General features: G+C 42.6%; 1 protein-coding gene across 1 annotated transcript in view; it reads left to right on the top strand.

Annotated features, from left to right (window-relative positions):
• The first annotated feature begins 7,920 nt into the window (after positions 1 to 7,920).
• The window catches only part of TNS2 (tensin 2), a 161,984-nt gene continuing 153,859 nt past the window's right edge, over positions 7,921 to 16,045 (top strand). Inside the window, exon 1 of the mRNA XM_087710626.1 lies at positions 7,921 to 8,101. Coding sequence (XP_087566752.1) covers positions 8,000 to 8,101 — 102 coding nt within the window. The 5' untranslated portion in view covers positions 7,921 to 7,999. The remainder of the gene's footprint in view (positions 8,102 to 16,045) is intronic.

Genomic DNA, 16,045 nt, shown 5'->3' with positions numbered 1-16,045 from the left:
GTACCAGGTTTGAGAAAACAGTGAGAACCTGAAGCCACCAACCAAGGTCTAGGCAGATGGAATGCATTCAGTCATGGGCCCACATAAATTATTCCGCCTGAATCCTTAGTATCCCTGAGTGATCTGGAAAAAGGAATGCATGAAGAGCTGTTGCTTTCTTCTTAATAATATTTAACTGTGCCTCACTTTAGAAATAGATCAGAAGTATTGAGCTATGCCCTAATAATATTCTCTGTGTTAAATGTGGTCAAATCCATGTAATAATCCATACAAAATAGAAGACCATCAGAAACTGGTTCTGTTTGTGTCAGTGGTGGGTTTCAAAAACTGTTCGAACCTACTCTGTGGGTGTGGCCTCCTTTGTGGGAGTGGCTCGCTGCCGATGTGACCGGATGGGAGTGGCTTGGCGCCCATGTGACCGGATATGAAGATGCCGACGACACTTGTCAGAACCACCTTAAATTACCTCACACACAGCACTGGCATGCATAAGAATATGATGTAAACTTGTTTTTTAAAAGGCATCTTTGGTTTGCGTTAAAACAACTTCAACACGCGCAATGTTCTGATTTCACCACAAACGCCGTAGTCATCCTTACCTTTCACAGAGGCACTGAGTTTTATAAATATGAGCATGATAGTGTAGAATAATCATATCCAAGGACCAGTGGTGGGTTTCAAAAATTTTTGAAACCTCTTCTGTAGGTGTGGCCTGCTTTCCAGGTCCACTGGTGGAACCTCTTCTAACCGGTTCGGTAGATTTGATGAACAGGTTCTACCGAATAGGTGCGAACTGGTAGGAACCCACCTCTGGTTTGTGTGTGGGGTAGTTGGGAAGGTGGGAAAATACCTAGGCAGGGACAGGTCCACTCTCTCCCAAGAAACTTAAATGAGGATTTCATGAGACTCAAATCCAGGTTTTTCTAAATATTGCATGCAAGATAAACTTTCAGTGCGGGTCTCTTCCACATACACCATGAGCCCATTCCCTGCACAAGACTGCATGCATTGCATTGTGTTGAACTAGCCACAATGAGTTTGTTTAGTACAACATCCAGTTTGAAAAAGAATTCTGCAAAATTTGCTGACCAGTTTGACATGTCTTGTTGGTCCCTCAAATATTATTATCCTGTCAATATTTTTATTCTAATGGAGATGTTCTGTAAATGCTTTGTTTTATTCTGAATCCCAATAAATCAACACAGCTATACGCAACTTTTTAAAAAGCCAATTAATGTTCAACTTGATTTTTCCAGTCTTTTCCATCACGGGGACATGAATTACCGTATCTCCCTAAACTGAATTTATTCTGCAAGTTCACACTCGACCAATAAAGAGCCAGGAAGCTTAACTGTTCTTGCCCAATAACTGAATGCCTAGTTTCTGATGAGTTTTAGCTTGCTGAAATTTCTTCCAGCCTCTGATACGAAAACTGATAGGCTGAACAAAATCACCAGGGTTATACACACTATTGAAAATTAATTGCTTTTCTTTTAATCAAACCCATTTTACTAAAAGTTATAGTGATGCATATTCTTTTCTAATAATAATAGACTTTGAAGAAAGAAATTCAACAGCTTCTTATAAAGCAAGATACTGTAAATTTGGAATTTATTCCTCTGGCAACACTCTTTATACTGGCCTCAGACTTGGTATTTCTAACTGTTATGAAGCTTTATCCTCTTCTGTCTTTTGTGCTTCTAACAGATTCCAGAAAATTTTGCAAGTTGTGGATGACATCACTAGACCAATAGATAGTTGTGCAGCTGCAGCTGAATCCAGAAAGCATAGTTACGATTTAACCCTAAAAGTTCACCCAACCATTGGATGCCTTGAATCACATAGGCTGAAGTTGGTTTTCACTCAATTTTATTTTCTTCCTTTATAAACAATTTTTAAGTGAAGGGTAACTGGCTAGGCATCTACGCAATTATTATTTTGCCTTTAAAATACATAATCTGTTCTGCCCTAAAATGGTGCTTGCTCTGCTATAAATGGACTTAGCATGAGTGATACTGATGGACATTCCATTTAATTCTTGCAATTCTAATTGTACCTTTATTTAAATTAAGCAAAAATGTGAAAGTGAATATTTCAGAGAGATGGCGAAGAGAGTTTTGGTCTAACACAGGGGTGTTCATTGAGGGCCACATCGGGGTTGTGTTTGACCTCAGGGGGCCGGAGTGGGCATGGCCAGGGTGGGCTTGACATCACTCTGTGGCAGCCCGAGCACTCTGCCAGCAAAAACAGGCTTCCAAGCTCCATTTTCAGCTGTGACGTCTTGCTGCAACCCCCTACCAGCAAAAATAGAGGGCTACATGCAGCCCTCCTGAGCTCTGTTTTCACTGGCAGAGGCACCGCGGGCCTGTCCTTCACTGTTTCCTGGGCGGCCCTGTGGGCCAGATCTAAACACTTCACAGGCTGGATGCAGCCCACAGGTCTTGAGCTTGACTCCCCTTTTCTAACATAATAGAAATGATGAGCTGATACAGAGAACAGTTGGAGTGCAAAGATGGAAGTAGATAAATCTGAGCTTCTGCTGGAGCAGGCGGTTGGACTAGAACAGGGGTCTCCAACAGGGGTGGCGTCTGGCTGCTGCTACTGCCGGTTCGCCCAGGGACACACTGTGTGCGCGCACTTGATGCGCACTATCCACGCATGCGCAGTATTTAAAAAACCAAGATGGTGGCTCTTACGGCACCACTCAGAGAACCAGTTTGGGGGTGTGGCAGGTCAACTTACTACCTACTCAGCCGAACTGGCCCGAACTGGTAGGAACCCACCTCTGGTCTCTAACCTTTCTGGCTTTACGGACAGGTAAGCAGCAGTGGCAGAAGGGTGGTGGAGATGGGATGGTTCTTGCGAGTAGCAGGTGAACATACTCTCCCACCACTTACACAGCCCAATTCCAAACAAGCGGTGGGTGCTCTGGTATTGGGTCATGGCCCAGCATTTGGTGACCCCTGGACTAGAAGACCTCCAAGGTCCCTTCCAACTCTATTGTTCCAATGCTGTGGGTTCTATGTTCTAGCTCGCCTGCTGCTTGCACAGCCCGATCCCAAGCCTGTGCTATGGCTGTCACTTGTCTCCTTCCAACTCTGGCATTTAAATTATTCCTACATAACACAAACATCCTTTCATGGAGCAGCCATGCTCAGTTCAGCAGCTTTGGGGTGGGTGGGGTATATGTGGATGTTTAGACAGTAAGCTTCAATATGAGGGTGAGAAACTGTGGCTTAATTAATGAATCCACGCTAGAGTAGCCGATGATACGTGGCTGCCTTGCACTGAGAATCCTATGCTTAACTGATATTCACATCCTTTCCACCCCAGCTTAAGAGAAAAGAGCAACATTAAAAGAGGCTAGGGAATGCTAGCCTAAAATAGACTTAGCTACAGGCTGTTCCTAATGAGCCCATAATTAATCTATGTGCTAGCCTTAAGTCCTCCTAGAGAGAAAAGTTGCTTTTTCTCTTCTTCTTTCAGCTCCACCCCTTGCAATTTATGGGCTGTGTGGGTGGTTAATCCTCTGCTTGCTCACCTCTCCTTGGCACTTGATCTGGCATTTAACTCTTTTGATACTGTGATTCCATAGACGGAAGGTCTCTTCGTGAAACTTGCCTGGTCTCTCCCAGACAAGGTTGCACAAGTTCCATCCTAATCCCAAACAAGCATCTAGTATGTACAAGGGTAAGGTTCCTTACGAAAGAGCTGCAGTGAGGGGGATAATTGGCCTGGGGTGCTATCTTTTGTGCAATTGTTTCACAAGCACAGGGCCCTGCAATTGTAATATGAACACACACGTTCCCCTTTCATGGTATCTACATCCACAAAATAGTTCCTCATTCTGCATTAGTGTTTCTCTCTAGCTGTGTTCCAAACAATCCAGAACCTTCCTAGAGGAATCTTTCAAGACCAGATGGGATCCTAGAAAAGTCATGCCTTCGGAGCTGGCATCATCGGGCGACTGCCACAATGGCAATACAGGTGGTCCTCGACCAACAACACAATTGAGCCCAACATTTCTGTTGTAAAGTGAGACATTTGTTAAGTGAGTTTTGTCCCGTTTTACAATCCTTCTTGCCACAGTTATTAAGTGAATCACTGCAGCTGTTAAGTTAGAAGAGCAGTTATTAAGGGAATCTGGCTTCCCCATTGACTTTGTTTGCCAGAAGATTGCAAAAGGGGATCACGTGATCCCAGGACACTGCAATGGCCATAAATATGAATCAGTTGTCAAGGGTCTGAATTTTGATCACATGACCATGAGGATGCCACAATGGTTGTGTGAAAAACAGTCATAGGTCACTTTTTTCAATGCCGTTGTAACTTTGAACAGACACTAAATGAACTAACCCTAACCCTAAATGAAACTGTTGTATGTTGAGGACTACTTGTACAATTGTTAGATCCCAACTCTATCCTTTACACTGAGCTCCCTCCCACTTTCCCCTAAATTTAGCGCTCCTGACAACATTAGGAGATCACAAGTAAATATTACTCTAATTTTACGCAGTAGTCTAGTTCTAACAAAATTCTGGACTACTGTGGGAATCAGCGGCAGTTCCTTACACTTATGACCACTGCAGCATCCTCACAGTCACATGATCAAATTTGAGCACGTGACAACTGGCATGTATTTACGACAGTCTCCTTGGTCACGATTGTGATTTTCAACCTTCTCAACTGGCTTCTGACAAAGCAAAGTCAATGGGGGAAGCCAGGTTTGCTTAACAACCTCATGATTCACTTAACAACCATGTGATTCACTTAACAACCATGTGATTCACTTAACAACCATGTGATTCACTTAACAACCATGTGATTCACTTAACAACCATGTGATTCACTTAATGGCTGCAGTAAAAATAGTTGCAAAATTAATCCTGGTCACATGGTGACTTCAGTCCCAACTGGGGTCATAAAGGGAGGACCACTTGTAAACTTCACGCACTATGTCTCTTCATTCAAAACGTTTGATTAATATGATTTGCTTGTATGGTACTTCCTTATGTGCCAGTTGTGAAACATCCAAATTTTGATCACGTGGCCATGGGGATGCTGCAATAGTCGTTAAGTGTGAAAAATGGTCATGTTACTTCTTTAAGGACTATCTTTATTGCTTATTAACAATCACACAGATTTTTCTCCATAATGATCTGTACCAAACTTGATCCTTCAGGTCTTCCAATGGTGCCCTCATCACTCTTGTAAGGGTGAGTCCATTCACTTTATTGCTGGCAATTTTCTTCTCTTTCCTTCGAGCTTTGCCCGTGTTACACCCTTTTCAAGAGAGTGAAGTCTTTGCATAATGTATCCAAAATAGATTAATTTGAAACTCACTTGTGGCTTGAGTGAGAATTCTGAAATTGTTCAATAGTCCATTTGTTTGCTTTCTTGTATTCTCAAGAGTCTTATCCAACATTAGAGTTCAAAAATGTCATTACTCTTCCTCTCCTGCTTCTTCAAAGTCCAACTTTTGCTTCCATAGAGAGTCCCAGCCTCCCAGGGAATATCATGGCTTCCATAATTCTGATTGTTATAGGTATAGGCACATCACAACATCTGAATATCTTCCATGTGTTCCATGCTTTCACAGCTGCTCCAACCAGTGCTAATCTGTGGTATATCCCTTGACTGCTGATTCCTTTACTATTTACAGTTGATCCTAAATGGTTGAAGCTATCTACCACTTCAATATCTTCCTTGTCAATTCTAAGGGTAGTTATTGTACCTATTGACATTTAGTTTTATCTTCTGTATATTTTAGTCTGACTTTTTCATTGTGCTGCTCAACTTTTATTTCTACAGCTTTCAGATCCTTTGCATTTTCAGCTACCAAACTAGGGTCATCGTCACAGATCATTGATGATTCTTCCTTCAATTTTAAAACCACACCTGGCTATTTCTAATATAGTTTCCCTTATTAATGTATATTCAGCATATAGACTAAATAAATAAGGGGAAAGTATACAGACTTGTCTCATTCTTTCGCCAACCTGGAGCCAATCTGTTTTGCTTTGTTCTGATGGTTTGTGTCCTGTTCTCTTTATCCCTACACTGTTCTGGAGCATTGGGCATCTGAGAACAGGGACTCACTCTTCATAAAAGCTTGGAGTCTAATATGTCTGTAAAACTCTGGGCACCAACTGTGATATTAAGTTTGTGCTTGGATCTACTAGATTCTCCCACGCTGTCTTAACTAGTTCTACTTGGGTGAAATTGAGACCTTTTAAACCCCAAAATATAGTTCTAGGAATAGGAAGCAACATGGAGGTGAAAGTTTCTAGATAAAGCAAAAATAAGATGACACATAGTAGTTTTTTTTAAAGTATCTAATTCATGTTGTTACAAACTTAAAAGTAACTACATAATTACATAATAGACCATAAACAAACATAAATCTAAATAACATACACTTCTGCACTCTTTTATTTTTTCAGTCTCACCACTTAATATGTGTCCTCACTTACTGAAACGGAATATTTTACAATGAATAAAGAGATTAGTTTGTTAATTTACAAACTTATTAAAGTTTGGAGGTCTTTAAACATTGTATAAACCTGTTTTCAGAGTTGCAGCACGTAAATAGCTTAAAAGAAAGCAAAAACAAGAAATATTTCGGTTTTTAAACATTTAAAATTTGTACAGTATTGGCTACAGCTAAACAAATTTAGCTAAAGCTCTCTACTTTGAAACAATCCGAAGGAAAGAACTTAAAAAACTGGTCATCACAAATGTTTGCCAATGCATATGTGTTTTTGCCAGCACAAGGACCAGAGATCCTTAACTGTTAAAAAAAAAAGCAAAAAGAAAAGCTGAGGATTAGAATCCAAGCATTTGGGACATTTTTTTCCCCAGCTTGCCTTTAGTTAAGCTGGGAGGAGCTTTCAACTTTTTCTACTGAGTTGTTTTGTACAAGGTTGGCAGCCAAGAACTACAAGAGCAAGCTAGGCTTAGCAATCTTATGCATTTGTTTTGTTTTGATTAGGCCCCTTCAAGTGGCAACTGCCTGGACCAGTTCCTGCAGTTTACTTGACAGCAAGAGTGACTGGCTCAACATCACCCAGCTAAGGTAGGACTAGAATTCCCAGCCTCCAGCCTTAACCACTAGTGTTTTAACCACTACCACAAACCAATCATCAATCCTACACATGCTTCCTCAAAGTATCTAAGCCATGTCACTAAGGTAACTTTCCCAGGTAAGCCAGCAACAAACAGTTGTCTTAAATCGACCTGCTCCTCTGTACAAAACTTGACACAAACATTTTTCAGTTGACTTATTTACGCAGGCTGCATGCTCCCTTAATCCTTCTCCCCCCCCCTCCCAACTCCTGCTTAAAATGCAGAAACCTGGATTGCTTCCCCCCTTCTTCTCTCTGGAGAGGCAGGCCATGAAACCGCTGACCCAGAGCCCTGAAAAACTGGAAGGAAACAGGATACAGAATCTGGCTGAACCGCACACATGCCTCTTTGTTACTCTTAAAACTGCTCTGGAGGGATTTTTTTCCAAGGGTAATGTGTTTCCAATTATGCCGCTACGCTAGCTGGAGTCTACACTCATTCTGACAAGCCATCTTCTTTCTCTTTCCAAGAGTAGTATGTCATCTCTCCCTTCACTCCCCACCCCCACCCCACGCCCCCTTCCTCAGTCCATGCTATTCCCCGAAATGGTCCAAGCTTTATAGACACGGGCTTACCCCCCCCCCCCTTTCAAACACTAGGCTCCCTTCAGTTTGGAGACGGGCTTTGCCACCTGTTTACAGGCCGGGCTTTTTGTAAACTCGCAGGGCTCGCTCTGGTTCTGGTTCTTCTTCTTCTTCCGACTGTCAGGGAGATGGAGAGCGGCGGGGACGGGGCGGGCGGGGAGGGCAGAGGGACAAGGAGGAGGAGTCTGCAAGGCGAGTCGGATCCTCCAGCCGCGAAAGGGGAGGCGAAGAGACCCGCAGTCGCAACCTCGCCGCCGGGGCAGGAGTCCGCAAGCAGAAGAAGGGGTCGTATGGGCAGGGCAGGCGGCTCCGAGTGCTGGGGGCCCGAGTGCTGCTCCGCACGCCGCCAGGACAAGAGCCAACCGGGCGCCGCCAGAATGCAGCTGACCAAGGTGCGTGTGCGTGCGTGTGTTTGTGTAGTGAGTGTGAGAGAGAGAGAGACCTCGGCTTTTCTTCGGCGCGAGCGAGAGAGCGCGCGCGGAATTGCGGGCTGCGTCAGAGGATCCGACTGTGGCCCTGTGTGGGAAGCGCGTTACATGAAAGGGGCGCGCGCAAGCGTGCAAAGAGCGGGCGCCTCTTTAAGACTTTTATTCGAGGAGGGGCAGTTGCGCAGTTACGCATCCCTCGCCTGTCTGCCCCCCCTCCCGTTTCTCTCCCCCCCCCCCACTCAAAGCCCCGTTGCCGTTTCCCCCTCAAATGCGCGCCCTGAACTTCAGCTTGGTTCTCTCGCGCGCGTCCTTTCCTCCTCACTCCTGAGGCAGGAAAGTAAAACGAAGTCATTGGAGGCTTGAAGCTCGCAAGGCGCTCGCTTTCCAGGGTGGCGGCGGCGGCGGGTGGGAGGGAAACGGGCGCACCGTCGGCCTCTTGACAGGCTGCCTTGATTGAGGATCGTGTGCGAGGCTTCTGCGCCCGGCTCGGCTCTTAAGTTTCAGAAGCCCGCGCGTTCCCGTGAGGCGAAAAGGAGTCAAGGAGGGTTATTACCTCCTGAGGGGGTAAGGTGGAAATAATAGCTAAGGGTTGCCAAAACGGCAGCGCGAACAACGGCGGGCAGAGGCTCTTCGGTGAGTGAGAAGACGCCTCTCTGCAGGCAAAGCGCGTAGAATCGAAGCGCTCGGAAGGGACCTTAGAGACTATCCAGTCCGACCCCTCGTCCCCTGCAGAAATCTGCTTCTACGGCATATCTGATGGGGGAACAACTAAGATGATAAAGTGCCTGGAAAAAGAGGGGGGAGTTAAAGGATTGGGATGTATTCAGTTTGGAAAAGAGGAAACTGCAAAGAACGGTATTCAAGTACCTTGAAAGACTGTCATGAAAATACAGCAACGTTATTCGGAGTTATGCTATCCTGCCAGTTGATAGTCAGCTGCTATTGGCTTTGCCCCAGCAAAGGGAGCCCACCTTGAACAGCTTCTCACCATTAGGAAATTCTAATGCCCAGATGAAATCTACTCACCTATACCTTAACCCCCAAAGAGCCATGTTGGTACAGTAGTTAGAATGCAGTATTGCAGGCTAATTCTGCCCACTGTCAGTGGTTCAATCCTAGCTGGTTGAAGATTGACTCATTCTTCCGAGGTGGGTAAAATGAGGACCCAGATTATTGGGGGCAAATATGCTGACTCTCTAAAACCGCTTAGAGAGAGACTGTAAAGCACTGTGAAGTGATATATAAGCCCAAGTGCTATTGTCATTGCTACTTCCCAGGAATAGAAGCCTGCTGTTTTTTGTCCTGCCTTCTGAAATAACTCTGAAAATTTTTGCTGTATTTGCATGACAGTCCTCCAGGTACCTGATGACAGTTATCTTCTTTGCAATTTCCTCTTTTCCAAGCTAAATACACCCCATTCCTTTAACTAGGTTCCCCCCCTTTCTTCTGGGCACTTTATCATCTTGGATGCTCCCCATCAAATAAGCTGCACTGCAATTTGATCCACTAGCTGAACTATAATCTGATCAATGCGGAACAGGGAAAAGTACCTTCTCTTGAGCATCGCCTTATATTTCTATTGATGCAACTGAGGATTGCAATCCCTACTCACAGTCACTCATGCCCTAGTCACTTCCTGTCTTGACTATTGCAACGCGCTCTATATGGGGCTGTCCTTGAAGAGCATCTGGAAGCTTCAGTTGGTACAAAATGCAATGGCCCACATGGTTTTATACATACCGTAGTGTGCACATGTATCACCTCTCCTGAGGGAGCTGCCTTGGCTGCCGATTTGCTTCCTGGTGTAATTCAAGGTGCTGGTTGCCACTTTTAAAGCCCTTCATGGCTTGGGACCAGGTTATTTGAGGGACCGTCTCTTGCCGGTCACCTCTACCTGACCCATCAGAGCGGCCAGGTAGGGAAATGTTGCGGGTCCCATCCCCGAGGGAGATACACCTTGTGGGACCCAGAAGAAGGGACTTCTCTGTGGTGGCTCTCTCTCTCTGGAACATCATTCCCCCCAGAGATTAGAACAGCCCCCACTCTAATACTCTTCCCGAAGGCACTGAAGACCTGGCTCTGCCAGTGGCCTGGGGAACCCAGAGTGGGATGGAGCCCATTAAATGGCTCATGTGAGGTGCGGAGGGTGGGGGTAATTTTATTATTTTATACCATATTTTTTATTCTTTTTATTAGTTTTATTGTTTTAAATGTGGTTTTATATTATGTAAACTGCCTTGAGTCAACATGGGGGAATAGGCAGCAATATAAATTCAATAAATAAATAAATTTGCAGGTGTACTATTGCCCGGTATGCCTCCCCCATCCTATACTCATGTCTTTTGATATTTCCTACCAAAACATAGGACTTTGTGTTTTTAACTGTTGACATTCATTTTGTTCTTTTCTCTGATTGTATTAGCCTTTCCTGATTGCCCTGAATCATTTATATTATCCTCTGAAGTGTTTGCTATTCCCCCTCCCCCCTACAATATTTTTGTGTCGTTTGCATATTTTTAAACTCCTCATCCAAGTCATTTTTAAATGGGCCAACCACCACAAATGGAGACTCTGGTACATAGAATGATCCAGAAGAAATCTATTATGATATTCATGAGAACCGTGGGGCACTTGTTTATTCAGGGGAAAAAGAGACGTGGGATTGTCTGTGCATATCAGAAGGTCTACACTGCAGAAGATACAGTAGAGCAGACTGATTTTCAGTGGAGACTGGAATTAGAATTAATAGGTGAAAATAGCAACAGAACCAGATTTTGGCTTAAAAGTCAGCGGTCACAAGATCAGACTGCCAAGGAAGATGTTGGCCTTTCTTTGCATGGAAATATTTAAAAACGGGCTGGTTAGTCATATGTCAGGGATGGTAGATTTGAAAAATCCCTGCATTGAGCCTAGATGCCTTCCAAAAATCCTTCTAACTTCTATTTCCCATCAAAAGAAGCCATCCCATTTCTCTTATTCTGAATCGATTGCTGAATCTGTGACTGTATATTAGTCCTGGAATGTACCTATAAGGTATTCTGATCAAAATACTGTCCTTTCCAAGGACATTTAGGAGAAGGCATGTTTTAAAACTGTGATTTGTGAGAGTCGTCATAGTCATAGAGCTACTTCTCTTGGATTAAGGCATCAACTTTTGTTTGTGATTCCATTTTACATATTTCATTCAGTGTCTTCATATTGAAAGGCACAAGATTTTGTCAGCTGCAGCTCACTTCTTCAGACACAGAGAGTATAAGCTACCATACTAGTGAAATGAGCTGCTGCCTCTGATGCTGATGTGGCTTTTAAAATTATGCCTTTTCATTAAATATGTTAGTTGGAAAAGGTGCTAATTTTTTAAATAAATGCCATTATTGTGCCAATCATCTACCAAAAAGAAAGACTGCATTGGAACCATTCCATTAGATGGAAAGCCACATTTTAGACAATGTGATCGCAATGTGTTTCCAAATTGTTAGTCTGGACATAATGTAAATTGATTGGCTTTTGGTTGTCCTGCCCCTATTTGGAAAGCAGCCCCCAAATACAGTGGGAACAATAGGTCCATCTCATTATTCCATGAATGCTGTTTCACACAATCCCTCTTGCTTTTTTTAAAAATAAAAAAACCCAATTGATACTGATTCAGGCCTGAGCAGTTCAAGAGGAAGAATGGGTTCTCTGCTTCAGGCAGTCAACTGGGAAAGATGTCAGACTGAATATCAATAACAGACTTATATACTACTTCACAGTGTTTTACAACCTTCTCTCAGCGGTTTACAGAGTCAGCCTATTGCCCCCAACAATCTGGGTGCTCATTTTACCCACTTCGGAAGGATGGAAGGCCGAGTCAACCTTGAGCCTGGTGAGATTCGATCTGCCAAATTGCAGGCAGCTGGCAGTCAGCAGAAGTAGCCTGCAGTACTGTACTCTAAACACTGTGCCACCACGGCCCTTGAAGAGGCTCTCCGCCACCTTTCTTCCCTGACTGTGGAAATACTCATGCTCATCTCAGGCAGCAGCACCTTGTCACTGAGTGGCACAGGAGTGTAAAGATGTCCAGATTAATTGCTTTATTTGTCAGCTCTATGCTGAGGATATGCAACTTTTCTCCTGTCTATTTAATGCAGACATGGTAGTGATGTGCAACTGGTTTCTTTAATCCCTATGAGATGGATGAGAGCTACTCACCTTTAGCTACTCGCCTTTACCTTAATCCCCAAATAATGGACTGTGCAGTTGATCAGAAGGATGGTATCTAACCTGATTCTGGATTTGCACTGTACAGGCAGTCCTCGACTTACAACATTTCTTTTAGTGACCGTTCAAAGTTACAACGGCACTGAAAAATGTTGCTTATGATTGTTTTTCACAGTTATGATCTTTCCAGCATCTCCATGATCATGATCAAAATTCAGATGCTTGGGAAATGTCTCATATTTATGACCATTGCTGTGACCCTTTTGCAACCTCCTGACAACCAAAGTCAATAGGGAAGCCAGATTCACTTAATAACGGAGTGACTTATTGAGTGCAGTGAATGTGGCAAGAAAGGTTGTAAAATGGGATAAAACTCACTGAAATATCTCACTTAACAATGGAAATTCTGGGCTCAATGGTGCTCATAAGTCGAGGACTACCAGTACTCCCATTGTAGGTTTCGCTACCAGGGGATTTTTAATCCCCTCTTAGTGCAGCCATTATTTGTATTAACCAATGACCATAGTATCCATGACTCAAAGTTCATTTTTCTTATTTTTGTTTTCAATTGTTATTTCAGGTGCAGCCTGTGAGATTAGAAAGCATTAATGTTACCACTGTTGCCTGTATTATGATTGTCCTCCAAACTACCCATGAAAAGCATTTGAAAGCTATTACTATTAGCTGACAACCTCAACATTAAATGGGCTCCCTAAGAGAGAGCTATATCTTGCTGGTGGCGAAAGCTATTTCTTGGCTATCAATTTGTTCCCAGGCTCAGACGAAAATGGTCTACAAACGCTAATTAGTTTGGGACCAGGATACTGACTTGTTGACAGAAATGTGCATTTGGACTGGGGCAAAAGCCTTGCCTGGCCTATTTGGATGCCAGATGGAAAACCATTTCTAGGATTAAAGAGCCGCAGAGGTGCAGTGGTTAGAATGCGGACCTGCAGGCTACTTCTGATGATTGCCGGCTGGCTGCAATTTGGCAATTTGAATCTCACCAGGCTCAAGATTGACTCAGACTTCCATCCTTCCAGGGTCTGTAAAATAAGGACCCAGATTGTTGGGGGCAATATGCTGACTCTCTAAACCACTCAGAGAGGGCTGTAAAGCACTGTGAAGCGGTATATGTCTAAGTGCTATTGCTATTGCTAAAGAAATCAGCAGGTTTTAGAGCATCACAGCGAGAATGCAAATTTTTGAATCAGTGATCCACATTTTGTGTTTTAAATCTCTAAATGCCATTGTGAAATCTGCTCAACATTCCAATTGTTCCCAAAAGAAAATACACAATATTTCACAAGAGTCCAATGATTTCACCTAAAATCAAAAGTAAGAAGGTCAATAGATCTCAAGTAAGATTTTGGGATTCTCAAGAGGAGATGCCCTGCATTTTTATGCAACCATGCAAGTTTGCTGAAATTGTATAGGAATTTGACCATTATTTATTTCTTAAAGTTACTTTAATTTTAACTTTTAATATTCAGAGGTTCACATGTATTATTTCTGTGGGTGCTATATTATCAATTTGTAAGTTAAGTTGAGGGCAAATGGACAACCTGAAACAGGGGAGAAATTTCAAGGATTAATCTTTCTGACAAATTTCAGTGGAGCATTTTGTTGTTGGCAAAGTGGTTTCCTCTTTAGAAAATGTCTACTTCTACCTATGATGGTTGGGGAACATCTTGTAGTAATTATCAGCCACTGAGCACCAATTTTTCTCTTTCCTCTCCATTTGTTCCCAAGGGGGTGGGGGGAGTTGCAAAGTCAGGAAAAGCTATAAAAGAGGAATCCATGGGCCCTGAAAAGATATTAAAGAAAAGACATGAAAAACTTTCTGAATCTCTTTGAAGATTTAAACTTGGTTCTAATGAAATCTGCCCCTCTAATCATACATGAATTAGGACAGTTACTTAATTTCAGCTTTAAAACTATGGGTGAGGTTTTTTCCTGTTTTTTCAAAGTGTATCTCCCTTCCTGCCCTTCATTCAAATAACAATTATTTTCAAAAATGTACTTCTATATATTGCCTTTTTAAATCCATAAGGTATTCTAAAGTAATGAACGTCTTGTAATAGTTACAAGAATTAGCAAAAGAAACTGAAATCTTTAAAATAAAGATGAAAAATACAGTTCAGAAAGGTTAAATAGATGGGAAGATTTCTGAGAGAATGTCTTTCAAAGCTGCTTCGAAGACACCAAAGAAGGATTGAAGACACAATTGCTATGTTCATAAAATATGTGACACTCAAATCAATAAGCCATATCATTGCTTATTGTGATGGCCAAGTTCTTACAACATTCTAATACAATGACCAGATTACTGCAACTTTCTAAATCATAAATTATCAACTCCATTTTAGCCTAGCCTAATATGTTTGCAGATCCATGCAGGGAATGATCTTACAGGCCCACACAAGTTCTTGTATTGTCTCCAGTTGAGAAATGTTGGAAGTTATGTAATTGGTAATGGATTTATACCCTCTTTGTGGGAATTATTTTTAGAAAAAAGCAATACAAAAGCTGTAGAGGCTTTATATCTACCCAATGAGGTTTGCCCTCAGAGATTCTGGTAAGCTAGTAGACTACATCTTGATGGGAGGGGAGCATCCACCCAACTTCAAAAAGTTTAAAAAATAGGAAATTACCATTCAGCTCAGTGATGATCAACTGGCTTAAAAATATGAAAAAGCTCTCTATCATATGTGGTCTTGGTTTCTTTGTTCCTCATTTTTCTATTTGTTATAAATGGGTTTAATTATGACTCTTATTTGTTTGAGGGAGAAAAACATAGTTATTGCAAAATGATTTGCTTAACATAAAGAGCAGTAGAGATGAATAAATATGCACAGCAGTATGAATAGACTTTTACTTTCCATAAGAACAAAAGAGGCTGGACAATGTGAGTTGCTGAAATAGAAATTTGGATCCAGAACTCTGAATTTAGAATGACTTTCTTCTAGCATTGCAGTGCTATTTTAAAATGCCACACATCCATGATTTACATATGGAAGAGAATACCAACCTTGTGTGTATCATTAAGATTTGTGCTTGGTGGAGTTGATTTTACCCAGTTTTGCTCATTTGGGTATTTGATCCAGTGTTGTTCTATGCCAGAGTACTGGTGGGGGAGGAGCTATTGTCATGTATATATTTCATCTTCTTGGGGGAATCCTTCTGTTCTAGCACACGTTTTGAGGGAAAGTATTTGGGACGTGGTGGCTCAGTGGCTAAGATGCTGAGCTTGTCGATCAGAAAGGTCAGCAGTTCGGCGGTTTGAATTCCTAGTGCCGAGTAACGGAGTGAGTCCCATTACTTGTCCCAGCTTCTGCCAACCTAGCAGTTCGGAAGCATGTAAAAATGCAAGTAGAAAAATAGGAACCACATTTGGTGGGAAGATAACAGCGTTCCGTGCACCTTCAGCATTTAGTCATGCCAGCCACATGACCATGGAGACCTCTTTGGACAGCGCTGGCTCTTCGGCTTTGAAATGGAGATGAACAGCACCCCCTAGAGTCAGGAATGACTAGCACATATCTGGGAAGGGAACCTTTACCTTTACTTGGTGTTGGGCCAGAGAGATAAAATGGGGATGTTTTAAGAAAGTATACCTGCAACCTACCTGCCCAAGCTAGTTAAAATGGTCTGAGAAGTAGTGTTAGAGTAATCCATCCTGATGGTCCTGGACACCTTTCAAAGAGA

The sequence above is a fragment of the Thamnophis sirtalis genome, unplaced genomic scaffold (assembly GCF_051295495.1).
Source record: "Thamnophis sirtalis isolate CommonGarterSnake01/CBP01778 unplaced genomic scaffold, rThaSir2_p1.2 scaffold_3, whole genome shotgun sequence".
Lineage (NCBI taxonomy): Eukaryota > Metazoa > Chordata > Lepidosauria > Squamata > Natricidae > Thamnophis > Thamnophis sirtalis.
This window is presented reverse-complemented; position numbering and strand designations above follow the sequence as displayed.